Here is a 27,752-nt window from a genome sequence, read left to right as displayed (position 1 = left end):
CTATGGGGTCACACAGAGTCAGACACGACTGAAGCAACTTAGCAGCAGCAGCAGTGTTCTTTATTGCCTTTAGTTTCACTTATCAGTGACAATAAGTCGCTGTTGATATTGTCTCCATTCCATTGTCTGTGGCTTTAACCGTTAAGATGCTTTTTCTTTGGAGTAAATGCTTCCTTTTCTGTTCTAAGTTCATTTGTATGGGGGTGGGGGGAATCTTAGAAAGAAATAGTATCTGTCCATTATTCTTTTCACTTAAGAACCTTTTAACCTACCCTCATCCAAATTTAGACTTAGAGAGTATTTTAGCTCTTGAACATTCTCATTTTCAACTGAAGCCCAGAGTGGTTAAAGAGACTTGCTTCATCTCAGAGCTAGAACCAGGGAACTCTGGTCTCCTTATTCCCCTTCTAGTGTTTATAGTGCACCACACTGCTATCAGATTTTCTACTTTTTTTCCTTAAGACAACTGTCAAAATTGGATACTTAATATACCATTTTGCATATTGGGTACCTTTGTGCATATCCTATCATGTTTGCAAGGGTGTGTGTTAGTCCCTCAGTTGTGTCCGACTCTTTGCTACCCCATGGTCTGTAGCCTGCCAGGCTCCTTTGTCCATGGGATTCTCCAGGCAAGAATACTGGAGTGGGTTGCCATTTGCAAGGGTACGTATGTGTATTTTAAAGAAATAATGCATGACTAGCTGAATTCAGTATATGACTTCTGGGTATTTTAGTTCTCTATTTTTACCTGATTAGTGTTCTCTGTTTTCCTAGAAAGTTAAATTTGACCTAATAAAATTGGTCTTCTTATAAGTGGTTTCAGATTGTTTGCTTCTAACAAATATCCATGAATTCATATTTACCTAATTAGTGTCCCTCGAGGACAATTTTATCTATTCCTTCTCCCCTTAAAACATGTATAGAATATACAGATGTTTTCTACTTTGGAATTTCTCTTTTCTTTTATGATATCTCAGAAATAAACGATTAGGTTTTCGTGATGTTTGCTAGGTCTTGTAGCAAATGCATGTGTTTTTAAAAATGCATGCCTCAGGCTTTGAAACTTGTATATAACAATTTGTAAAATAATCTAGCTTTCTAGTCTAATTTCATTTTTCTATTAAGCTGGAATTTGGAGATATTAAAGGTAGCCTCCTTAATTGCTTTTCTCCTTTTTGTTATTTCTATAATATCCCCCATCACTATTAGATCTTTGTATGTAACTCCTTTGCTAAGTTGAAATGCATTTGCTAGAAATGTCATAATTAGGTACAAAGGGACTTTGTACTCTTTAGTAATTAAAAAGTTACTGGGAAGTAAGAATAGAGTCAATATTCTATTCAACATAGAATTCTCCCCTTGAATTTGGTATATGTATAGAGTATTAGTAGTCAGACTGTTATAAACTGTACAAGAATTGGGGGATGGGAATAGGGGAGAAGAGAGGTAAAAACAAGAAATCACGGAGTGGAAAGCAGAGATTTTTATTCTTATGATTCATTACCTGCCATCACTGCTTCCTTTTTTCAACGCAAAATAATGGGGTAGAAATTGATGAGACACATTGTTGTAGTTATGTGGGATAAGTAAATCTAGAGAACATGATGACTAAAGTTAGTAATATTGTATAGAATGTTGGAAATTTGCAAGAGAATAGACTTTAGGTGCTCTTATCACAGAGAAGAAAATGGTAACTATGTAAGGAAATAAAATGTTGATCAGCTTGACTATAGTAGTCATTTTACTATAATAGGTATACAGTATCTGCCAGGTGTTTACATGTTCAGTTCAGTTCAGTCACTCAGTCGTGTCCGACTCTTTGCGACCCCATTAATTGCAGCACGCCAGGCCTCCCTGTCCATCACCAACTGACAGAGTTCACTCAAACTCATGTCCATCGAGTCGGTGATACCATCCAGCCATCTCATCCTCTGTCGTCCCCTTCTCCTGCCCCCAATCCCTCCCAGCATCAGTCTTTTCCAATGATACAACTGTAAATACAATGTAAATACAATGTAAATGCAATGTAAATAGTTGCCTGTGTATGCCTAATTCAAGCTTTGCTTTTTGGAACTTTATGTAATATTTTTTAGGAATACTTTGTGTGTTTAGTTGAATTCACAGATGTGGAACTTGAGGATATGGAGGGCTGATTATATCATATCATCATGTTGTGCATCTTAAATATAAACAATTTTTACTAAGGAAAAAAAAACAAGAGGTCTGCACCTGTAGGAAAATAAAAGACATGTATAAGACTTTTCTGAGAATGCTACTTATGGGTGAAGTTAAGAACAGTGTTATCTTAGTGAATGGATGTGATCACCATGCTATAGTACATTTAAGACAGTGTTTAAAGACCTGTATATTTCTAAGAATGCTACTCTCGGGAGAAATTGAGAACAGTGTTATACTGAATGGATGTGATTACCACACTGTAATGCCTTTAAAACATTGGTTAAAAACACATGTATCCAAGATACAGTTGTGGCTTCTACTTGTATGAGAAGTTGAGAACACTAGTTTTTCAGTGAATGGTTCTGATCACCACAGTATAACGCAAATAAAACAATGTTTAAATATAAAAATTGATAATGTATGTATATATAAAATTATTGAAGCCTTAATAAGCAGAAGCTGATATAGGGTGTATATTAAGACAAAGCTACTGGTCACATCACTTCTATTAGCAGATGGGAGAATAGCATGGAAGCCAGAGAATGATGGAAAGACTGGACCAATATAGAATGACAATACTACCAGCTAATAGGGTAGTTGTTTCATTCTGGTATCCTTTCCATTTTGGGGGCGTGGATGGAGAATACAAATGAATCTATCTATTCTTAAATGTAGCAGCTGATGTAAGATGTCTTACAGGAGATTTAAATAAATCAGAATCTATTATGCCATTTTAAAAAGTCCTTGAAATTTTCCTAGGAGTAAAACACTATTTTTGAGATGTAATTCACATACCATAAAATTCACCCTTTGGAAGCATATGGGGTTGGTTTTGTTCTTTTTTTTTTTTTTTTTTTTTTAAAGCATATCCATGGAGTTGGGTGGGCTTCCCAGGTCTGCCTACAATGCAGTCCATCTGCAATCCAGGAGACCCTGGTTCAATTCCTGGGTCAGCAAGATCCCCTGGAGATGGGATAAGCTACCCACTCCAGTATTCTTGGGTTTCCCTGGTGGCTCAGAAGGTAAAGAATCTACCTGCAATGTGGGAGACCTGGGTTTGATCCCTGGGTTGAGAAGATCCCCTGGAAAAGGGAATGGCTACTCACTCCAGTATTCTGGCCTGGAGAATTCCATGGACTGTATAGTCCATGGGGTTGCAAAGAGTCGGACATGACTAAGTAACTAAGCACAGCACATAGAATTGGGCAATTATCACTACTATCTAATGTCCAAACATTTTCATCCTTCCAAGAAGAGATCCTGTATTCATCTTCCATTGTTAGATAGAAATATTAGAGCCAAAGAATTTGCTTTATAGTTTATATTAGAAGTTAAAGGTACATTTTTGTTTCAAACTATGCTTTGTAATGATGATAAGAGTTATTGCTGCTGCTGCTGCTTCTAAGTCTCTTCAGTCGTGTCCGACTCTGTGTGACCCCATAGATGGCAGCCCCCCAGGCTCCCCCTTCCCTGGGATTCTTCAGGCAAGAATACTGGAGTGGGTTGCCATTTCCTTCTCCAATGCATGAAAGTGAAAAGTGAAAGTGAAGTAGCTCAGTCGTGTCCGACTCTTAGCGACCCCATGGACTGTAGCCCACCAGGCTCCTCCATCCATGGAATTTTCCAGGCAAGAGTACCGGAGTGGGTTGCCATTGCCTTCGCCATAAGAGTTATTGAATATTACTTTATTGCCTTCAACGTAAAGTGAAAGTTTTAGGACCAAGAGTTAATTACAGTGAAGGGACAATCAAGACCCTAAAATGTAGTTTAATTTGGACTTTGTCTACTTTCTAGGGAGTGCTGTAAACACTCGGATATTCAAGTGTATGATTCCAGCAACTCTAATATCAGAAGATTCTGTGGTTAAGGCAGTCTCCTGGCTTTGTGCTGGCAAGTGTTCTGGTAGCACCAAGGTAATATTTTTAAACACTTTGATGATAAGTCCTTCAGAGCCACTTAAGGGCTGGCAAGGAAGAGCCACTTATGAGGTAATGGCAGTGGCCTTTTGTGCAAAGCTTGTAGTTTTGGAACAATATAGCTTGATGTAAGAACTCTGTTCAAATATAAATTTTTACTGAGAAATAAAATCTATTATCCTTTGTGCTAGAGGCTTCTAAAACAGTCCTGAGGGGGGTAATTAAGCTCTTTTGTGCCAGTTCTATTTCTCTAAAGATAAGCATTTTGTTTCTCAATAGGTGCTTTTTTATCGTTGGCTGGTTGCAATGTTTGACTTCATTGATCACAAGGAGCAAATTAACTTGCTCTATGGCTTCTTTTTTGCTTCATTGCAAGATGATGCACTGGTAAGTAAAAATTGAACAGCATTATGCATTGATCAGTGGTACGTGCTTGTATATCGATGCACCATATGTGCTTCAAAGTGCCAAACAACTTTCCTTACTTATTTTAAAATGTATGAAACAGGAAAGTGTAATGAGTAGCATAATGAACACCATTATACCCGTCTCTCAGATTAACAAATGAAATTTTCCCCACATTTGCTTTTTATCTTCTTTTAAGGAAATAATTGTTACAGATAGAATTGAGTTCACATTGGAGTCTCTTTGCTGATTTAGAGCAATGATTGCCATCTTTTCCCTTTTAAACCACTTCAACAGGGTCCTTTGGGTCACTTATTCTACAGTTTCTTGATTAACACTGTGAAAACCTCATCAGAATTAATGAGAAGGAGAGGATTACTTTTCATGAGATGCCAGTGGACTGATTTTGATTAAATAGCATAATTAGTCCCATTGAAAGCATTAATAACTAAGAAATCAATCTACTGTCCACCTGGAAGTCTTTCAAGGACCATCAGTAGTTCACAGACCGTGTGAACCATTCATCTAACAGAACTTCTCTTGCTTTGGGGAAGGGAGGGAATTAATTTATTGATTTCATTTTCAAAAATTGACTATGTTGCATTATATGAGACAGTGTAGAAGATTCAAAGATTAGCTGAGAGTTTCTATATTCCAGGGGTTTGTAATCTATTTCAGAGACTAAGAAAAGCACATAAAGTTAAATGACAACACATAAGTTCTATTATCAAAGACAGTGTATGTTAATGTGAGGATAGTAATTGCTGTGATACTTCCAGGAAGAAAAGAACACTGTAAACCAGAGTGATTAGAAAAAGCATCATAAAGTATGTGGGCATTGAACTGGGCTATGAAGGTGGAGTAGGATTTGAGATTTGATGTTTGATATGACAGGAATATTTCAAGCAAAAGTTGTAAATTGTGTTTTAGGAAACCTTAAATAGATCAGACTGACTTAATTACAGTTGATGTCGGGCAGTGGTGGGTGGTAAGGCTGAAAAGATTGGGTGAGGAAAAATTGTAGTGGTCTTTAAATATGATGGTAAGAAATTTGAACTTTATCCAGTGGGGAAATCACTGAAAAACTTGGGACAGAACATGTTGAAAGCAACATTGTAGGAAGTTGTATCTAATAATGCCAAACATTATGAATTAGGATGGAAGCTAGAATCAGGAAGACTAGTTAGGAGACTGACATGATGATGATATCCTAAACTAGCAATTCTCGAATATGCTCTGTGGATCCTTTGATGCTTCCTGAGAAACTTTCAGGAGGTCTCAGAGGTTAAAATTATCTTTATAGTGATATCAAGATGTTGGTAGCTATTTTCACTGTGTTGACATTTGCACTGATGATGGATAAAACTGCTGACACACTCAGGGCAGTGAGTCTGCACTATAGTAGGGTTTGTTGTGTTCTTTACTGTAGTAAAAAACAAAAATGCAAGTTTTACTTAATAATGCCCCAAATGAAGCAATAAAGATTAATTCACTAATTATATTAAACTTCAACCTGTGAGACATATCTTTAATATTCTGTATGATGAAATGGGAAGTATAAATAAATCCTTTCTGCATATTAAAGCACAACAGTTGTCATGAGGAAAGGAACTCTGTGTGATTGAATTGTAAGCCAAACTAGCTGCTTTTTTTCCATGGAATACCATTTTTACTTCAAAGAATGACTGACATATAAACTGGTTATTCAGACTTGGTATTTGGCAGATGTTTTCTTGAAAATGAACAAAGTGAGCTGGTCATTTCATAGAAAACAACTGGCACTATTTGTTGCAAATGGTAAAATTTGAGCTTTTAAGCAAAAATGACAAGTTTGAAAAATTTGTATTTGTCATTGTGAACTTGACAGCTTCCCAATACTTAAAAGACTTTGCTGATGAGAATGAGAATATTAATGACTGTGATTTTTAGTTTCATATAATGATTGTAATTATATTATAATTATATTAATAATTATATAATGAAATATGTCAACATTTGGGAGATAGGTATAACTAATTTCCAAATGATCTCGTTTGAAATTATGTATGGGTAAAAGCCATCCAAAGTGTAAGATATATCAATGAATTTTAATGGAATAGAGTACAAAGAGTTCATTGATAATATTTCAGAATCCACATTGCAGCTATTTCCTAAGAGACTACTACTTATTAGTTTGGTGAAGTATCAAAGACTAATATCCACAATTTTTTTGAAAAGGCTATTAAAATATTCCTTCTTTTCCAATTACATATGTGTGTGAGGCTAACTTTTCTTCATGTACTTCAATCATAACAATGTATTGTTACATTTAATGCATAAGCAGAGTATCTGTCTATATTCTATTAAGTTAAAAACATTAAAGAGATTGTAGAAATGACTTGATGTAATATAAGAAATATTAAGAATAAATAATTATATTCTTTCAAAAAAAATAAAAGATTGTAGAAATGTAAAACTATGTCACACTAAGCCTTTTTTGGGGAAAATATAGCTATTTTTCATTTATGTTTAGCATGTAATGAGTTTATTTTTTAAATGAGTTACTAAACATTAAAAAAATTTCCTAACTTTAATTTCTAATATGGTGAATATCAACAGCTATAAACCAGATAAACAAAAGCTTTTGGGGATCTTCTAATTTTTAAGAATGTAAAGAGTTTTGACACCAAAAAGTCTGAGAATCACTATCAGAGATTAAGGGGTATGAAAAATTGAAGGGACAAATCTTAAAGGAAACTGTAAAGGAAGAATTAACATAATCTAGTACCTAAACTGGATTAAGGGAAAGGTCACGATATAAAGATAGAGTTTGTAAGTCAGCATGATGCAAAATGATGGTACCTTTGACCATAAAAGGAAATTTGTGGAAAAGGAGGTAGTTTTAAAAGGAACATAATATGTTTGGCTTTAGATGTACAAAGTTTGAGGTTACGTCCTGTAGAAATTCACTCAATGAACATTTATTTACTAATGTGAGAGTCATTGAACTAGTATTGGAGGTACAAATATGAGTAAAAGTAAGTTAACTATTGGTCTTCCCATATGGCACTAGTAGTAAAAACCTGCCTGCCAATGTAGGAAACATAAGATATCCGGGTTCAGTGCCTGGGTCTGGAAGATCCCCTGGAGGAGGGCATGGCCACCCACTCCAGTATTCTTGCCTGAAGAATCCCATGGACAGAAGAGCCTGGTGGGCTATGGCCCATAGGTTGCAAAGAGTTGGACATGACCAAATCAACTTAGCACATAAGTTAACTATAAGCCTCATATCATATCAGATCAGATCAGTCGCTCAGTCGTGTCCAACTCTTTGTGACCCCATGAATCGCAGCACGCCAGGCCTCCCTGTCTATCACCAACTCCCGGAGTTCACTCAGACTCACGTCCATCGAGTCAGTGATGCCATCCAGCCATCTCATCCTCTGTCATCCCCTTCTCCTCCTGCCCCCAATCCCTCCCAGCATCAGAGTCTTTTCCAGTGAGTCAACTCTTCGCATGAGGTGGCCAAAGTATTGGAATTTAAGCTTTAGCCTGAGTCCTTCCAATCAACACCCAGGACTGATCTTTAGAAGGGACTGGTTGGATCTCCTTGCAGTCCAAGGGACTCTCAAGAGTCTTCTCCAACACCACAGTTCAAAAGCATCAATTCTTCGGCACTTAGCTTTCTTCACAGTCCAACTCTAAGTTTAGGGAGCACGAATTTGTGATGTTGCTAATGTCAAGGGTCGTAGTTCCTCCAGGGTGGGACACGAAGGCAAGAGAGTGACTGAGCTAATGGATCAGGAAGTCTAGAGAGAAAAGGGAGAAGGTGAAGACACAAGAGAGCAGATTGGGAGCACAAACAGCTGAGTTTCAGGTTGCCTTGGTGACATTAAAGGCATGTATTAGGATTAAAAACTGGAATGATATAAGTTGTAGCATTGGAATTTAAGTTTGCAGGGGGGAACTGGTTCAATGTGATGACAGGATTTAGAGTGACAGTGGGGTGAGTTGTTGAAGACTAGAGTAAGGGAATGAAGGTTATTGGAATTGAAATTTTCCATATCCTATGGATTTGTTGTTCCTGTTGCTGGTCATCTGTTAATTACCAAGTGAAATATGTTGAAAATCTCCCACTCAGAAGGCAGACTTGTCAGTTTTTCCTTAAAAAGTTGTCAAATTTTGCTTTATATATTTTGAGTCTATTATTAGGTAAAGGCACAATTATAGTTTTCATATTGTCCTGCTGAGTCAAACCTGTATCATGAGTAGCGTTTTGTTAAAATGCTTTTTGTTTTAGTCATTTTGTTTGATATTGACATTGTCAACTCAGGCTTTATTTTGGCTAGTATATTGCTTGGTATGGACATGAACTTGGGCATTGTCAACTCAGGCTTTATTTTGGCTAGTATATTGCTTGGTATGGACATGAACTTGAGCAAACTCTGGGAGATAATGAGGGACAGGGAGGCCTGGTGTGCTGCAGTCCATAGGGTCACAAAGAGTTGGATACGACTTACCGACTGAACAGCAACAACATTGCTTGGTGTATTTCTGTCTTTTGGTTTTTTGAAAAATCTTCCTTTGCCCTCATGTCTTAGACACTTCCCCACTCCAGCATTCTTGCCTGGAGAATCCAATGGACAGAGGAGCCTGGCTGGCTACAGTTCGTAGGGTTGCAAAGAGTTGGATATGACTGAAGCAACTTAGTGTAGCACAGATTTTATTTTTAAATCCTGTTTAATGATTTTTCACTTTTGCCTGGAAAATTAGTTTATTTACCTTTGTAGTGATTATTGATATTGTAGAAATAAGTAGGAATACCTTATTTTTTAATTTTATTATTTTGGGCTGTGCTGGGTCTTTATTGCTGCAGTCTTTTCTAGAGTTGCAGGGAACAGGAGCTACTCTAATTGTGGTATGTGGGCTTCTCTTGTTGCGCAGCACAGACTCTAGGGTGCACAGGCTTCAGTAGTTGCAGCTCCCAGGCTCTAGAGCACAGGCTCAACAGTTGTGGTGCATGAGCTTAGTTGCTCCATGGCATGTGGAATCTTCCCAGATCAAGAGTGGAACTCCTGTATTGGCAGGTGGATTCTTTACCACTGAGCCACCAGGGGAGCCCTGAGATCTCTTATTTTGAGCTTTCTAAATGATCTGCTTTTTTTCTGATTCTTTTCCTCATCCCTCTTATTTTGGATTGATTGTGGTGTTCCCCCATTCTTGGTTGGAAATTACATACTCTGTGTGTGGTGTTGTTATTGTACCTATTTTAATATGCGTATATAGTATAAAATGTAAAATATATAAAAAGTCATCCTTCTTACTATTTTTCTTTTGTTTGGAAGATATAGTTATTTTTCATAAAATATGTCATTTATCATGTAATGGGTTTATTTTTTAATGAATTAATAACTTTTTATAATTTTCTCAGTTGAAATCTTTAAGGCTTTTCTTAAAGTCTAGAGGTAACCAATATCTTTATCTTCATCTTGAAAGATACAGGGCCCTAGAATGCTTTAACTCTGATCACATCCCTCCCACATTATACACTATTATCTGATTTTAGTTCTGACTCTTCACCATCCTCCTCCACATACACACGTAGTAGACATTATTATTTTCTTCACAATTAATATTTGTTTAGATTTGCCCACATATTTACCAGTTTCTTTGCTCATCATTTGTTTTTACATCTCAGACCTTTAATTGAGATTATTTTCCTCTGAAAATATTTTCTTTAGGTTTTTTTTTTCCTTTTATGGCTGCACCACCCAGCATATAGAACTTCCCTAACTGGGGATTAAACCTGTGCCCGCTGCAGTGGAAGTGCGGCGTCTTAACCTCTGGACCACTGGGGAAATCCCTAGAATATTCTTTCAGTAGAATCTTTTTATTTTTAATTTTTATTGAAGAATAATACAATATTGTGTTGATTTCTGCCATACATCAACATATATCATGGATATACATATGTCCCCTCCCTCTTGAGCCTTCTTCCCACCTCCCACCCCATTCCACTGCTCTGGGTTGTCATAGCGCCCCAGTTTGAGAGTAGAATCTTTGATGGTAAACTCTGTCTTTGCCTAAAAATGTTTTTACTATGCCCATGTTCTTGAAAATTGGTTCTGCCTAATCAGGAAAAGAATTTTTAAAAGAACAGATATATGTATATGTAGGAAAAAAAAGAAATTTGGTTCTGCTGTGTGTAGAACACTAGGGTGACAGTTAAATTCTCTCAGGACATTGACAGTATTATTCCACTGGCACCTCCTTTCCATTGTTGTGGAATCAGTCTAATTGTAATATGTTGTTTCTTTTCTCTCTAAATACTTTTTAAAAGCAGCTTTGTGAGATAACTTAGATACCATACAGTCCACTCAAAGTAAAATCTACTGGGTTTTAGTATGTTCATAGATAGGTGCAACCATGAGCAGAGTCAATTGTAGACCATTTTTGTCACTTCAAAAATCTTATACCCCTTGGGAAACCAACATATTCATGTGGCTTGCTTTATTGTGACCTTCTTACACTTAAAAAAAAAAAAAAAAAACAACTCATACATTTTAGCTATCACCCCTGTCTTTCTGTTTAGAGGTTCTTAAACAACTCCTAGGGCTTTTGAGGTGGCACTAGTGGTAAAGAACCTGCCTGTCAATGCAGGAGACATAAGAGATGCAGGTTCAATCCCTGGGTTGGGAAGAATCCCTGAAGGAGGGTATGCAACCCACTCCAGTATTCTTGCCTGGAGAATCCCCATAGTCAGAAGAGCCTGGTGGGCTACGTCGATGGGGTCGCAAAGAGTTGAACATGACTGAAACGACTTTGTATGAATGCATGCAAGCAACTCCTAATATATTTTGTGTCTTTAGAGATTTGCCTATTATGGACATTTCACATAAATAGAATCATACAGTGTGGGGTCATTTTTGACTGGCTTCTTTTAACTTACTTTACTTTTTACTTGAAAGCATAATGCTTTGCCTATTCTAGGTACCTTATATAAGTTGAATAATCCAGTATTTGTTCTTTTGTGTCTGGCTTCTTTCACTTAACATGTCTTCAAGGTTCATTCATGTTATAGCATATGTCAGAACTTTGTTTTTATGACTGAATGATATTCTCATGTATGTATATACCATTATCTGTTGATGAACTTTTGGATTGTTTCTACCTTTTGGTTAACATGAATAATGTTGCAGTGAACATTGGCATCCAAGTGTCTGTTCAAGTCCCTGCTTAGAATTCTTTTGGATACATACTTAGGCGTTCTTTCAGGCAGGGACTGAACCTTTTATAACCAAAATATCTAGTATTGTAAACTTCATAAGAGCAGGTCTTTTTGTCTGTTTTATCTACTGCTTAATAAATACTTCTTTCATGAATGAATGAATAAGATCTATTCATAAATGTTTGTCAAATAATTTCAGTATGCTTGAGTAGTTTTCATGATGCTGACTAAAGAGTTTCTTGCTCAGCATGGCAGGTGAGAAGGGGGCTTCCTTTTTTTTCTTTCTTCTTCTCCTAAAAATATTTATTGAAGTATCCCAGGTGGGACCAGTGGTAAAGAGCCTGCCTGCCAATGCAGGAGACAAAAGAGACGTGGGCTCAATCAGTTCAATCAATTTTTATAAACTGAACACATTTGTATAAGTATCACCCAGAAGAAATAAGGATCCTAACTATAAAAAGCATTAAAAAAAAGTTACAACTTGGGACTTCCCTGGTGGTCCACTGGTTAAGACTCCACTGCAGGGTGTGTGGGTTCAATCGTTGATCAAGAACTAGGATCCCATATGTCATGTGGTGCAGCCAAAAAGTAAAAATAAAAAGTCACAACTTGATGGGCGCTTGACTCTGTAGTGACTGAGATGCGGTGGCTAACTATTTGTCAGCAAAGCAATTGTAAAGTCTCAGATGCACATGAATTTTTTCCTTTCTAGGTGCTATGATTAAAGGACAGTGTCAGATAGAATACTGGAGCTTAGGTTGGCACTCATTTTATACCCAACATGTATTGCTAATGGTTCACAGCTTTCTCTGTGTTGCTCAGGCAGTAAACAATCTGTCTGCAATGCAGAAGGTCTGGGTTTGATCCCTGGGTTGGGAAGATCCCCTGGAGAAGGAATGGCAGCCCACTCCAGTATTCTTGCCTGGAGAATCCCATGGACAGAGGAGCCTGGTTGGCTACAGTCCATAGGATCACAAAGAGTCGGACATGACTGAGTGACTAACACTTCAGCTTTCAATGCTTCATATCCTAAGGATGTGAGGCAGTGAATTTTTTTTTACAGAAAGTTACTATATTTTGTGTAGAATATGGCAACTTGGTCATAATATGTATTCTTCCCTTAAAAAGAAGATCCTATATCTAAATTCATACTTCTTATAAGTATGTTCAGTCTTTATCAACTCATTTCTAAGTAGAGGAGTGGCAATATGGAATTATGTACTTTAAAGTATAGAGTCATAACTACCAAAATATAACTTTGTTTAAAAAAATCTTGGGTTTTGCTGCTTCTTTAGTCCCATTTAATAATTTGTTATTGTTGTTGTTCAGTCGCTAAGTCGTGTCTGACTCTTTGTGATCCCAATGACTGCAGTGTGCGAGGCTTCCCTGTCCTTCACTATCTCTCAGAGTTTGCTCAAACTCATGTCCATTGAGTCAGTGATGCTATCCAGTCATCTCATCCTCTGTCGCCCCCTTTAATAATTTACTTTTTCAATTTCCTATATTCTAAAGCAGGTACTGGCAAAGTTTTTCTTGAAGGGCCAAGTAGTAAATATTTAGGTTTGAGCGTCATACTGTCTTTGTCACAAGTACTCATTCTGCTGGTGCAGTGCAAACTCAGCTACAAACAAAAACAAATGGCTGTGTTCCAATAAAACTATTCATAGTGACCAGCAGTGGGCTGAATTTGATCCACAGGTTGTTGTTTACCCATCCCTCCAATAGAATATTGTTTTCTTGTCTGATAAACAGATATTCTTAATTTCATGAACTCTGATTTATTGGGGTTTTTCTTTAATGTTTTATTTTATGGTTATCTTTTTTTAATGGGAAAAATGAACTGCTACTCTCTGGTCATGAAGATACTCTCCTCTGTTTTCTTCTAGAACAAATAACAGCAAATTTCCTATAAAGAAAAGGAAGTAAATATTTTAGGCTTTACAGGCCACTCAGTTTGTGTCACAACTGCTCAGCTCTGCTGTTGTAGCAGGAAAGCAGCCATGGCCAATACATAAATGAGTTAGTGCAGTTGTGTTGCAGTAAAACTTGATTTACAAAAATAAGTGAACTATAGTTTGCTGACCTCTCATCTAGAATAAAACCTCAACAAGTGGTCACTCAAAATGATGTGGTATAAGGAACCAATCCTTTAGTACTTTAAGTTCAAATTTATTGAGTGTGTGCTATTTTGCCAGACTGAAGTCTAAATGGCTAATTAAATTCTGGTATATTCACTGGAATATTAAGATCATTTAAAATGATCATTTTGAAGACCAAGTAACATGGGAAAATACTTTTAAGTGGGAAATCAGGATAAAAGTTTTAAGTTTGTATCTAAATAGCTGTGGACTGCTAGAAGGAATTGGCAATCCACTCCAGTATTCTTGCCTGGAGAATCCCATGGACAGAGGAACCTGGCAGGCTACAGTCCAGAGGGTCGCAAAGAGTCAGACATGACTGAGGGAACTTAGCATGTACACACGCACTAGAAGGAATACATGAATTTTTGTTAGGTAGAAGAATCTGTTTGTGGTTTTCGAGTTGTTTGCATTGTTATATTCCAAAAATAACTTTAAAAATCATGTAAGTGAGTAAGTGAAATTCACTCAGTAATGTCCAACTCTTTGTGACCCCATGAACTATCCAGTCCGTGGAATTCTCCAGGCCAGAATACTGGAGTGAGTAGCTTTTCCCTTCTCCATGGGATCTTCCCAACCCAGGTCTCCCGCATTGCAGGCAGATTCTTTACCAGCTGAGCCACTCGGGAAGCCCCTAAATAGCATAAAGATGTGCTAATTAAAACTATTGTTCAATCAAGTCCTGAAGCCTTTTTACTTAGTCATTGTAGGATTGATATTTAAGGAAAATGTATTGTTGCTGTCTTCAAGATATGTTGTCATTTTTTTCTTTTAATTTTTATATTTTGACAGTGCCCTTATGTCTGCCATTTGTTATATTTACTTACCAAAAAAGAGAACGGTGAGTATTTTCATTCCAATTGTATTACATTCACTCTGTGGAATTAGCATTTGTATTGGCCTTTATAAAGTTTTAATTATTAGCATTAGTTCTATGGCAAGGTTTTGTGGGAAATTGCTTTTTAGTACTTTTACCTGAGAGCATCTGCTTAATGGCTTAACTGAGCAGGGTAATTATAGTCTTAATGTGTTGTAAGGAGAAGCTACATGGACAATGATTCTTTTTATTCTGAACCACAAACTTCTTTTCTTTACCTTCACTAGTCAAACCATTTCGTGTGAGAAAACTGCTTGATCTTCAGGCCAAAATGGTAAGTACTCTAGCCAGTGTACTCTGTGCTAGGTATGGAGCTAGGCTTTGGGGATGTAAAACTGAATGCATCATTATCTTCAAGAAACTTATTGCCTGGGGAGCTGAGTCAACAAAATAAAAATCAGAATTAGACTGGGGTCAAGGGACGAGTGATGATGGTGAGTAGAATTTAACTAGGCCAGGAAGGAAAAGAAAGGCACTCATGGCAGGGAACAGCATGAGCAAAAGCCAGGTAGATATCAAATAGCAGCAACTGCTCATGGAATTGGGTTGGTATGGCTGGAAATTAAGTGTTAGGGAGTAATAAAAAATGACTATTTTGTTAAAGTGACTAGCTTATTTATTCTGTGGCTGTGATCTAGGAAAGCATTCTTCTCTGGATGCTTAAACTTCAGTATATATCCTGACCATTATCTCTTGTCCTTACAACCCTCTTGCCTTGTTATTTCCACTATACTTGCCAGGTAACAGAAGCTTTGGGTATGAAACTGAGGGAAGTTGTGGTGCCTATACCTAATTATTGAAGCCTGCATGACCTACATAGAGGCATTCAGTTTTCATGAAAAACACAAATACGTGTGCACATTTGTGCTTCTCCAGTATGAGGTTTCCTGTTGGTATTTACAATTCAGTGATTGTTTTTGTTTTATTAGGGGCTCCCCTGTTAGCTCAGATGGTAAAGAATCTGCTCACAATGCATACCTGGGTTTGATCCCTGGGTTGGGAAGATCCCCAGAGAAGGGAATGACAACCCACTCCAATATTCTTGCCTGGGAAATCCCATGGACAGAGGAGCCTGGTAGGCTGTATAGGTCATGGATTCACAAAGAGTCAGACAAGACTGGGCGACTACCACTTTCACTTTCCTGATTTATAGCTTCCTGTTTCGGTTCTTTGAGTGCATGCAGTATATTCTGATAGCTCTCTGAGGATAGTAATAATAATGATTTGTCTAAATTTAATTTTACTTCATATTAATCAGGCAGAGAAGAGAGAAAATATAGGGAAGAAGTAAAATATGGGAAAAGATCATAAAAGAGAACATGTCAAGTCGGTGAGGGTTGCTTTATCATAGTTGATTTAAATGTTTGAGTTTCTGTTCCTCGATTTTCTATAGCATCTTCCTATAGCTATATCACATAATAAAATTAGGATCTGAGTATTCATTTAATCTTTTTATTTTATTGTTACTCTTTTTTTCTTATTGGCCACAGAATTGAAAACTCTTATTTTATTTCAGGGAATGCAGCCTCATCTCCAGGCTTTGTTGTCACTGTATAAATTCTTTGTTCCTACTTTGATTTCTGTATCTTTGCCTATGAGAAAGAAGGTAAGGGATTAAGGAGCGATAAGTCATATTTGGATAGAAATATGTTATTTTGAGTAAGTTAATTTATAGATTTTGACTAAAATGTTTATAGCATGCTGTTTAAGATTTAATATTGTAGTGTTGCTTCTGAGAAGTTTTTTAGGGGTTAACACTTCGTTTTGATTCTATTCAATGTTCTTAATAGATTCCTGATTATACTTTAAATGGACCTGCATGGGTGCAAAATATTTCATAATTAATTTATTTTCAGTTAATAAAGTTTTAGATTTTATACCGTTCTAACTTATGGATACCTCCTCTCATGTACTTTTTTTTTCTTTTATTTTTTTCTTGGATTTATTTATTTATTTTTTTAACTTTACAATATTATATTGGTTTCAAATTTGCAGATCTATTTTAAGAATTCAGAGAATCTGTGGAAGACCGCTCTACTTGCTCTGAAGCCAAGGAATCCAGGATTTCCTTCAGAACCTCTAAAGTTGATGTTAACTAACGTCTATCCTATAAAAAGAGTAAGTATTTAAAACCCCAAGTAACTTCCACAGCCTTCTTTATTGTTAGGTTCAAACCATAAGGTTTCAGATGTTGGAAGAGATTACAGATGTCTGAGTATATTTTAATTACTTTAATTAGGATTCTATGCAAACCACATTCAGACTCCATTCATTAGATCACCTTAATAAGTGCTTTTACATTTATAGTTTGTAATCTGTTTGATCCACTGATTGTCTCATTATCTTTCTTTTTTAGAAATGGAATTCTCACTCAATTATACCAGTGCTAAATTCCTGTAACTACAGTAAAGAAAGTAGAAAAAAAAGGATGAATCTTTCTGATTACCTCAGTAGCAATGGATCATTTCCACTGGAACAGCTTAAAAGCTTCCCTCAACTCTTACAGAACATTCATTGCTTAGAGGTATATAACTGGGCCACATGCTTATTTACATAATCCATTTGATCTTCATGGCCTTTATTTTTGTTATGTATTTCTTATCTGATGATTTCCGTGTTGCTCTGATGTCCTTTTTATATACTTACAGTTGACTAATTTTTCTGTCTTTGCAGCTGCCTTCTCAGATGGGCGCAGTGCTGAACAGCTCTCTGCTACTTCACTATATTAACTGTGTCAGAGATGAGTCAGTCTTACTGAGGCTCTATCACTGGTTGAGTCAAACATTACAAGAAGGTAAAAATTGATGCTTTTTAAGTGTTAGATGAATGAAGAAGGAGCAAGATGGTTTAGAAATAGGTTTCTTTTAAAAGAATGACGATGTCTAGACAGGAGGAGCCTTCATAAGCTATAATAATTTTTTCTGATGATCATATATTCAGAGCCTGAATGCTGCTATTGTTCTAATTTCAAGGGAAAGTAAGAAAGGAGATATGTTGTTAAAGAAACACTACTGCATGGTCACCAGAACTCGCTGGGTGCCTCCACTTTGATGACTGTCACAGTCCAAGGCCTCTCTATCTTTTGTATGTTCAGAAACTTGCTGTTAAGCCTGCAGAATCATCAGATTAATGCTAACCAAACTCTGAGACTATTGTGTAAGCCAGAATGTCAACTTATTATTTCATGATAGAAGTAATTCCTACTGGTGACCAAAATGTTCATGTTTGCTGGCTAGAATAGCTCTTCTCTGCTATCAGTGTATATGGGAGCCACATTAGTCATCAGAAGGTTTCTTAATTATTGAACTGAAGGAAAGGGAAGTGAGAGAGTTTTTCATCCAGGCCATAGTAAAACCCAATCATTTCATTTCCTCTGAGGGAGTCAATCTCTCTAAAAATAGTATTGTGTTCACCAGATTATTTCTTTCCTGGATAAGCAAATCCTGACTCTTCGAGTGTTTAAGGTCAGTATTAGTCAGTTCCAGCATAGCTCTCTTTTTCCTACTCAGTCTTTCTTTACATAGGGTATGATACAGTTAAATTTCCACTCACTAAAGTTCTACCACTCTTAGATTACCCCCAGTTCACCCTAATTGAAATTTAGCCATTCTCAAGCTTTTAATTCATGTACTTACATTCTTTTGGATTACTGTGTGGCATAAAGCTAACCGTATTCATTATATATGACTTTTACCACTTTATTTTTTTTTACTATAAGCTTTCTCCCTGTATTACCAAGTTCTTGAGGAACATTGAACTATCATCTCCATGTATATGTTACAGTCTCCAGTGTGAGTTGGCTGAGATGTATGAGACTGATAGCTTGTTTATATTTATCATTTATTTGTCACTTTAGAGTTGTGGTGATGTTTTGTTTAGCTTTTACTGTTGTGCAACCAGAGCCTTATGCTTAATATTTCTGTTCTAGAGTGTAATTGGTACAAGGTGAATAATTATGATCATGGAAAAGAATTTGCCAACTTCCTGGACACTATCCTCAGGGCAGAATGCTTCTTACAAGTAAGGTTCTGCTTGTTTCCTTCTTATATCACTGCTTCTCTTTTTTTTAGTTTTTTATGTTGTATTGGGGTATATAGCCAATTAACAATGTTGTGATAGTTTCAGGTGAATGGCAAAGGGACTCAGCCATACATATACATGTATCCATTCTCCCCTAAACTCCCTTTCCATCCAGGATGCCACATAACATTGAGCAGAGTTCCATGACTTCATCACTTCTTAATTTATTTAGATATTCATTGAAAACCTTTTCATTGGTGCTTGACATCTTTTGTAAACAATATTTGCTCAATTCAAAATTCATCATGAGTGTGTGCTAAGCTGCTTCATTTGTGTCCAACTCTTTGAGACCGCATGGACTGTAGCCCGCCAGGCTCCTCTGTCCATGGGATTTCCCAGGCAAGAATACTGGAGTGGGTTGCCATGCCCTCCTCCAGGGGATCTTCCTGACCCATGGGTCGAACCTGTGTCTCTTGCATCTCCTGCATTGGCCAGCGAGTTCTTTACCACTAGTGCCACCTGGGAAGCTCAAAATTCATTATAGATAGAGCCAATTGAACTGACGTTTATCTTTGTACTGTTGGCTGTGAAGAAAGAAGTTGTTAAATTATCCAAATAAGAGAAAAAGATCTAGAGAATTCCCTGGCTGTCCAGTGGCTAGGATGCTATGCTGTCACTGCTGAACACCCGGATTCAATCCATGGTCAGGGAACTAAAGTCCCACAAGCCACATGGCATGGCTGACACACACACAAAAACAGAGAAAGAGGTCTGTAATTTAAGAGAACAAACTGAAGATGTAACTGAATGCATTAAATTAATTGAATTGGCCAGTAAGAAAAATCTCACAAGGTGACTGTTGTTCAGTTGCTAAGTTGTGTCTGAACAGTTTGCGACCCCATGGACTACAGCACGCCAGGCTTCCCTGTCCTTCACTATCTCCTGGAGTTTGCTCAAACTCCTATCCATTGAGTCAGTAATGCCATCCAATCATTTTATTTTCTGTTGCCCCCTTCTCTTGCCCTCAAACTTTGCAAGCATCAGGGTCTTTTCTAATGAGTTGGCTCTTTGCATCAGGTGGTCAAAGTATTGGAGCTTCAGCATCAGTCCTTCCAGTGAGTATTCAGGGTTGATTTTCTTTAGGATTGACTGGTTTGGTCTCCTTGAAATCCATGGGACTCTCAAGTCTACTCCAGCATCACATTTGAAAGCATCAATTCTTCCACAGTCAGCCTTATTTACAGTCCAGCTCTCACATGCATACGTGACTACTGGAAAAACCATAGCTTTGATTATACCAACTTTTGTTGGCAAAGTGATGTCTCTGATTTTTAATATGTTGTCTATGTTTGTCATAGCTTTTCTTCCAAGGAGCAAGTGTCTTTTAATTTCATGGCTGCAGTCACCATCCACAGTGGTTTTGGAGCCCAAGAAAATAAAATCTGTGACTGTTTCCACTTTTTCCCCATCTATTTGCCATGAAGTGATGGGACTGGATGCCAAAATCTTAAGTTTTTGAATGTTGAGTTTTAAGCCAGCTTTTTCAGTCTCCCCTTTCTCCTTCATCAAGAGGCTGTTTAGTTCCTCTTAACTTTCTGCCATTAGGGTGGTATCATATAGATATATGAAGTTCCTGATATTTCTCCTGGCAATCTTGATTCTAGCTTGCGATTCCTCCAGCACAGCATTTCACATGATGTACTCTGCAAGTAAGTTAAATAAGCAGGGTGTTGATAAATAGCTTTGACATAATCCTTTCCCAATTTTGAATAAGTTCATTGTTCCATGCCTGGTTCTAACTGTTGCTTCTTGACCCGCATACAAGTTTCTCAGGAGACAGGTAGGATGGTCTGGGAGTCCCATCTCTTTAAGAATTTTCCACAGTTTGTTGTGATCCACACAATGAAAGGTTTAGTGTAGTCAATGAAGCAGAAGTAGATGTTTTTCTGGAATTCCCTTGCTTTCTCTGTGAACCAACAGATGTTGGCAATTTGATCTCTGATTCCTCTGCCTTTTCGAAATCCAGCTTGTACATCTGAAAATTTTTGGTTTACATACTGCTGAAGCCTAGCTTGAAGGGTTTTGAGCGTTACCTTGCTAGCGTGTGAAATGAGCGCAATTGTGTGGTAGTTTGAACATTCTTTGGCATTGCCCTTCTTTGGGATTGAAATGAAAAGTGACCTTTTCCAGCCCTGTGGCCACTGCTGAGTTTCCCAATTTGCTGACATATTGAGTGCAGCACTTTAACAGCATCATCTTTCAGGATTTGAAATAGCTCAACTGGAATTCCATCACCTCCACTAGCTTTGTTTGTAGTAATGCTTCCTAAGATCCGCTTGACTTCATATTCTAGGATGTCTGGCTCTAAGAGAGTGACCACACCATTGTGGTTAACTGAGCCATTAAGGCCTTTTTTGTACAGTTCTTCTGTGTATTCTTGCTACCTCTTCTTAATCTCTTTTGCTTCTGTTAGGTCCTTGCTGTTTCTGTCCTTTAATTGTACCTATCCTTGCATGAAATGTGCCCTTGGTATCTCTGATTTTCTTGAAGAGATCTCTAATCTTTCCCATTCTATTGTTTTCCTCTGTTTCTTGGCATCATTCACTTAAGGCTTTCTTATCTCTCCTTGCTATTCTCTGGAACTCTGCCTTCAGTTGGGTATATCTTTCTGTTTCTCCTTTGCCTTTCACTTCTTTTCTTTTCTCAGCTATTTATAAGGCCTCCTCAGACAACTACTTTGCCTTCTTGCTTTATTTTTCTTTGGGATGGTTTTGGTCACCGCCTCCTGTACAGTGTACAAACCTCCATCCACAATTGTTCAGGCACTCTATCAGGTCTAATCCCTTGAATCTATGTTTCACTTCTACTGTATAATCATAAGGGATTTGATTCAGGTCATACCTGAATAGCCTAGTGGTTTTCCCTACTTTCTTCAATTTATGCCTAAATTTTGCCATAAGGAGCTCATGATCTGGGCCACAGTCAGCTCCAGATCTTGTTTTTGCTGACTGTATGGAACTTCTTCATCTTTGATTGTAAAGAATATAATCAGTTTCATTTCAATATTGACCATCTGGTGATGTCCATATATAGAGTTGTTTCTTGTGTTGTTGGAAGAGATTTTTTGCTATGACTAATGTGTTGTCTTGACAAAACTTTGTTAACCTTTGACCTACTTCATTTTGTACTCCAAGGCCAAACTTGTGTGTTGCTCCAGGTATCTCTTGACTTCCTACTTTTGCATTCTAATCCCCTAAGATGTAAAGGACATCTTTTTTAGTGTAAGTTCTAGAAGATATTGTAAGTCATCATAGAATGCTTCAGCTTCTTCATCAGTGGTTGGGACATAGACTTGGATTACTGTAATATTGAATCGTTTGCCTTGGAAATGAACTGAGATCATTCTGTCATTTTTGAGATTGCACCCAAGTACTGCATTTTGGATGCTTTTGTTGAGTATGAGGGCTACATTTCTTCTAAGGGATTCTTGCCCACAGTAGTAGATACAATGGTCATCTGAGTTAAATTTGCCCATTTCCATTCATTTTAGTTCACTGATTCCTAAAGTGTTGATGTTCACTCTTGCCATCTCCTGCTTGACCACGTCCGATTTACCTTGATTCATGGAACTCACATTCCAGGTTCTTATGCAACATTGTTCTTTATAGCATTGGACTTGACTTTCACTACCAGGCACATCTACAACTGGGTGTTGTTTCCACTTTGCCCAAAGCCTCTTCATTCTTTCTGGAGCTATTTCTCTGCTCTTCTTTGGTAGCATATTGGACACATACTGACCTGGGGGCGTTCATCTTCTGGTGTCATATCTTTTTGCCTTTTCATACTATACATGGGTTCTCAAGGCAAGAATACTGAGTGGCTTGCCATTCCCTTCTCCAGTGAACCATGTTTTGTCAGAACTCTCCACCTCATGACCCTTCTGTTTTGGGTGGCCCTACACGGCATGGCACATAGCTTCATTGAATCATGCAAGCCCCTTTGCCATGACAAGGCTGTGATCCATGTGATCATTTTAGTTAGCTTTCTGTGGTTATGGTTTTTGTTTTGAAGGCTGTGGAATTGTAGTTCTTGCTTCTTCTGTCTGCCCTCTGATGGGTGAGAATAAGAGATTTGTGCAAGCTTCCTGATGGGAGGGATTGGCTGTGGGGAAAACTGGGTCTTGCTCTGGTGGGCAGGACCATGCTCAGTAAATCTTTAATCCAATTTTCTGCTGATGGGTAGGGCTGTGTTCCCTCCCTGTTAGTCACAAGCAGTGACCCTGTGTTCTTACAATCAACAAGCATTTTTTTGATTGCTGAATATGTTAAGCCAGTTAATTATTTGGCCTGGGTAACCCTGAGTTGTACTGTTAAGCTGCTACTCAGGTATCAGCATGGACAAGAAGCCTTTACTCAATCTGGGTTAGATGTTTGTTCTTTGTGCTCCCTTGGCTCTTCTGTGTTTTCCTGTATTGTGGTATCTTGAAGCATCTGTTTTTCCACACATTATGGGCTCCAGACAGGTGGGAACCATGTCTAACTTTTCTTCATGTATGGGTGTTCAACTTGGTACCTGGTGCAAAATTTAAAAAAAAAGAGATTCTCAATAAATGTTTGTTGAATAAATCTTAAGGATTTTATATGAAACCATTGAATTAGAAGTTGGGTATGGATAATGGTGGTGAGAATAAAAGAATTAATTTAGGTTGAATTTTTAGATTTTCTGCTTGGGAGGATGATGATGGGAGTATAAGAAGAGCAGGCTAAGAAGGAAAGATATATTTGGTTTAAAAGATGCCTGTGGAATATCTAAGAGGTTCAGTAAGCAGTTAGATAATAAGTCTAGGGATCAGAATGAGATTTGGGCTGGAAATGCAGAAATGTAAGACTCCTCATGATATAGGTGATGGTTTTAGCTGTGTTATAGACGTGATTGTTCAGAGAATTCATGTCTGAAAAGAAGGTGCAGAATAGAGTCTTGGTGCATGCCACTATTTAAGACTCAGGATGACAGAATTAAAAGGGAAAGCCCTGGATCCTTACTCACTGGTGAAAACACAAGCAGCTAGACACTCAGCCCTCTCCAGATGGTGTTGCCCAGAGTTCAGGTTTGGTCTGTGGCTCCTATTGAAATTCCAGACTTACTGTGCAACTTTATGGACTATTCAAGTGTCTGCATGTACTCCAAAATAATAGTTTCATTTATCTTGAAAAATATTTCATAATTTGATTTCTTACCTTATTTTTAGTTGGTGAAGTTTTATGGTATTTGAAAACTATGTTGATAAAGATGTTAAAGTATTCAAATATTAATCATCTGGTTCTTTTTAGGAGAAAGTCTGATACCTAACCCAAGGCTTTTAATTATATTTATGACAAAAAAATTAAGAGTAAAACAACTATTGCACAATATAAATTGGTTGTTTTGAGTATAGTTATGACTGAAGAGCTCCACGTAAGATTTTACCATCAACTTGTGTTATAGGAGGGGTTTTATTCCTGTGAAGCATTCCTGTATAAGAGCCTTCCTCTCTGGGATGGCCTCTGTTGTCGATCACAGTTCCTTCAACTTGTGAGCTGGATTCCTTTTAGTAGCTTCTCTGGTATGTATCATGAAAATTTGGAGCCATTTAATTGAGTGTAATGTTAATTAAAAGAATTGAATGATGTTTTTCTTTTCTGATTTTTAGAGATGAAGCCACTTCTTTTTGACCATCTTTCACGGCTTTTCTTTACATCATCTATTTTTTTCAAGGTAAAAAAAAATTGTCTTAGTCTATGGCTGGTGGTACACAATTTCAAACCCACATTACAACAGTAGTTTTTTTAATAGGATTCACTTGAACCTGGACCTGAGATGCTCCGTTACTCAAATCAAAGTTAATGTGTAGAATTTTCTGTTTTTAAGGTTTTGTCACATATCATTTTCCTGAGCTGTTTCCACTTGTGGCAGATGATGAAGTGAATGAACAGGTGGCAAATCAGTATTAAAAACAAACTAGGAAATAACTTAAGCATACTTAGTTTGATTGTTGTGGTTGATAGTTTTGTAGATACACTTTTTCATTTCTCAAATATATATTGAGTACACACTATGTATTATAATAGTCATTTTCTGTTAATAAAATTGTTCTAACCTTATATAATAAAATTGAAATGTGTTACTATTTTGAAGTGTTCTCCAAAAAAAAGACCACTGTGGTTTACAGGAGTTCTATCTAAGTTTGAGAGCCACTTTCTTATAGAATGGTTATTCCTATTCTAAAAGAGTGACAGTATAAGTAATGTTCCTTTGTAATTTTTTTCACCTTAAATCGTTTATTGTTGGCCACATTTACAGAAAAAATATATTGTCCTGATTAGTGTTTATCCTAGTCAAATGGTACTTTATTAATTGCCTATCCCAAACTTCTAATTCAGTTATTCTTTTTTTTTTTTCCTACAATATTTATTTTTGTTTATTTGGCTGTGCTGGGTCTTAGTTACGGCACGCAGGGTTTTTAGTTGCAGCATGTGAACTCTGAATTGTGTCATGTGAGATCTAATTCCCTGACCAGGGAACGAACCTGGGCCCCTGCATTGGGAGTGCAGAGTCTTAGCCACTGGACCACCAGGGAAGTCCCTTGGTTATTCTTTATTTTTTTCTCTTATTCTACCAATATAGAGTACTGTTTATCTGTAAATATTAGATTAAACCATCTGAATAGATTTAATCTGATAGGTCAAAGCTGTTTAGCAATTGGCAGTTTCATATGTTCCAGCCTTGCAAGTATACATTTATAAACACATGCATGTATTCATATTTGAGAGTAGGAGGTGGAGAGAGGAAGGGAAACAGACAGTGGGCCAAAGACAGAAATCAAGGAAATACTTACTACTTAATTCTCACTGAAAAGGAGAGTCTGTAAAGGAACATTTTCAAGAAGCATGAAAAGAACCAGGAGAATAGTAGTTCCAAAGGAACAGAGAGACACAGGCTACCAAGAAGGAGTGAAGGGCTCATGTTGCCACATATCCCAAGAGGGTCCAGAAAGATAAGGACCAAAAAAGTTTCTTTTAGAATTGATAATACAGAGGTCTTGGCTACCTTTGTGAACAGGTTCAGTGGAGTGTGGAATAAAAACCAAATTGTGGAGCTTGAGGAGTTGATGAGAAATGAAGACAAGACAATGAGTATTGACTGTGTTTCCAAAACTTTGGCTAAGGGAGGGATAGAGAAAGAGAGCTATAGTGGGACTTGGAATCAAGGGAAGGTGGTAATTTTTTTTTTGTCCCCAGAGTGAGAAAAACCTGAATATGTTTATAGATAGGATAGAAGGAGCCAGGTGAGAAGAGAGAGAGGTTGAAAATGGGGGAAAGATGGGGGATAATTGACAGTGCAGGGTTTCAGAAAAAGCATGATAGTATTGATTTAAGACTAGGTAGAGTCATTTTCCTGAATGGTGGTAAGGGGTTGGGAGGTACTACTGTTTTCTAAGGTTGAGGACAAGGATGTAGAGATAGGTGGACATAGAGATATATTTGTATAATTTGAACAAAGAGCAAGAAATTGAAATACTTTTTCCTAAAAATGTTAAATTTCTCAAAATAAGTGCATTATAGAGGACAGAATTGAGCAGGGAGCTTAAAGAGGGTGTTATGTGAAGAGAACAGCCATTAAAAAATGGGAGAGAGAGACAGCTGATTGAAGAGAAGTATGGTAAAAGGATCACTGGGCTTCATTAAGGACCCAGATGAAGTTGGAGACCATAACTTAGGAGTGGTGTAGAGCTGTGCTTCTCAATCTTTTTTTTTAAACCCATGCCGCCTTCTCATAAAGATAAAAACCTCATGCCTTCCATTAATATGGAGGCTGGATGCGATAGAGTAGGTGAGTGGAGATTTTCTGAATATGACATAGTAATATTGAATATCTTTCCATATTAAATTAGCACCAAAATAGATTATTTTAGATGATTCCAAGTTTGATTTCAACTCAAACATATTTATAATCTGAATGTGAGGAATGTCAGTTTCTAAAAAAAAATTAATTGAACTCTTCAATGAAGTAGCAATGAGCACTGTATCACTGCACATATTCAAGTAGTATCTAGACCGTTAATTATTAAGGATGTTTGAGAAAGATTTCATGTATTAGGTTTTGGGATAGTGTGGATTGCTTTCAAATTTGTAGATATTACAATTTATCCTTACAAGTGTTCCAGGCACACTTGTTTCAAGACTATATTGTTTATATGTGAGTAAGTTCCTGGGATATCAAGGCAAAGCCTGAGAAAGGAAAACTATAGAGTTGTTTTCCACAGTCATAGAAGATAAATTTTATGACCAACAAAAGAATAAATTGCAGTTGTAGACCCAAGGTGAAAAGAGTAGGAAACACATATCTGAAACAACATAAGAGGATCTTTGAGGGGAGATGATAAGAGGTGGGTGATGCTATATTTGATGATGTGATATATTATGAATGAATATAATTTGGAAAAACAAGAGTCTATTCCTCGCTGATAAGCTGGGGGCCAGCTTGTAGAGAAAATGGCAAAATAAACTTGTACTTGCATTAATCTGTTTCTTGGAGACCGGTCAGGTTGGAGCAGCAGCTACAGGGTTCTGAATTGGATGTGGTTGTCTCCATAGTCCCTTCTGTCTCTAAGTCTCTGGTTTAGTCTGTTAGTTCTCAACACTATGGTGTAACTGAATGATTTTTTGTTTTGCCTCTGCAGTGTAGTATTCTTCAGTGTCTGAAAGAACTACTGCAGAATTGGCTGCTGTGGCTTTCTATGGACATCCATGTGAAATCTGTTAGGAACAGTCCTCTGTGAGTTATCTTATAACCCTCCACAAGAGTTGATCTGTGCAAAACTGCATATGGAGTTTAACGGTGTGACATGAAACCTAATTGCTCTATGTAAATACTGAATCGTACTTGTCTAAGGTTTTTTTTTTTCTACTTTTCACCCTTCCCCACAATCCTGTGAGAAAGATTAATTCTTCAAGTTTTATTATATAAATCAG

The 27,752-nt window shown here is 37.2% G+C and overlaps 1 protein-coding gene and 1 non-coding gene across 2 annotated transcripts in view; one reads left to right on the top strand and one right to left on the bottom strand.

The window, feature by feature from the left end:
* CENPI (centromere protein I) overlaps window positions 1-27,752 on the top strand; it is a 68,228-nt gene that overhangs the window by 3,733 nt on the left and 36,743 nt on the right. Inside the window, 12 exon segments of the mRNA NM_001102494.2 lie at window positions 3,973-4,091; window positions 4,374-4,481; window positions 14,637-14,685; window positions 14,949-14,995; window positions 16,238-16,327; window positions 16,717-16,839; window positions 17,078-17,245; window positions 17,395-17,515; window positions 18,650-18,741; window positions 24,226-24,343; window positions 24,431-24,495; window positions 27,461-27,555. Coding sequence (NP_001095964.1) covers window positions 3,973-4,091; window positions 4,374-4,481; window positions 14,637-14,685; window positions 14,949-14,995; window positions 16,238-16,327; window positions 16,717-16,839; window positions 17,078-17,245; window positions 17,395-17,515; window positions 18,650-18,741; window positions 24,226-24,343; window positions 24,431-24,495; window positions 27,461-27,555 — 1,195 coding nt within the window.
* Window positions 25,286-25,357, bottom strand: TRNAG-CCC (transfer RNA glycine (anticodon CCC)). The gene has a single exon. It is a non-coding gene; the product is annotated as a tRNA-Gly (tRNA).

Source organism: Bos taurus, chromosome X (assembly GCF_002263795.3).
Source record: "Bos taurus isolate L1 Dominette 01449 registration number 42190680 breed Hereford chromosome X, ARS-UCD2.0, whole genome shotgun sequence".
In the NCBI taxonomy this organism is placed as follows: domain Eukaryota; kingdom Metazoa; phylum Chordata; class Mammalia; order Artiodactyla; family Bovidae; genus Bos; species Bos taurus.
This window is presented reverse-complemented; position numbering and strand designations above follow the sequence as displayed.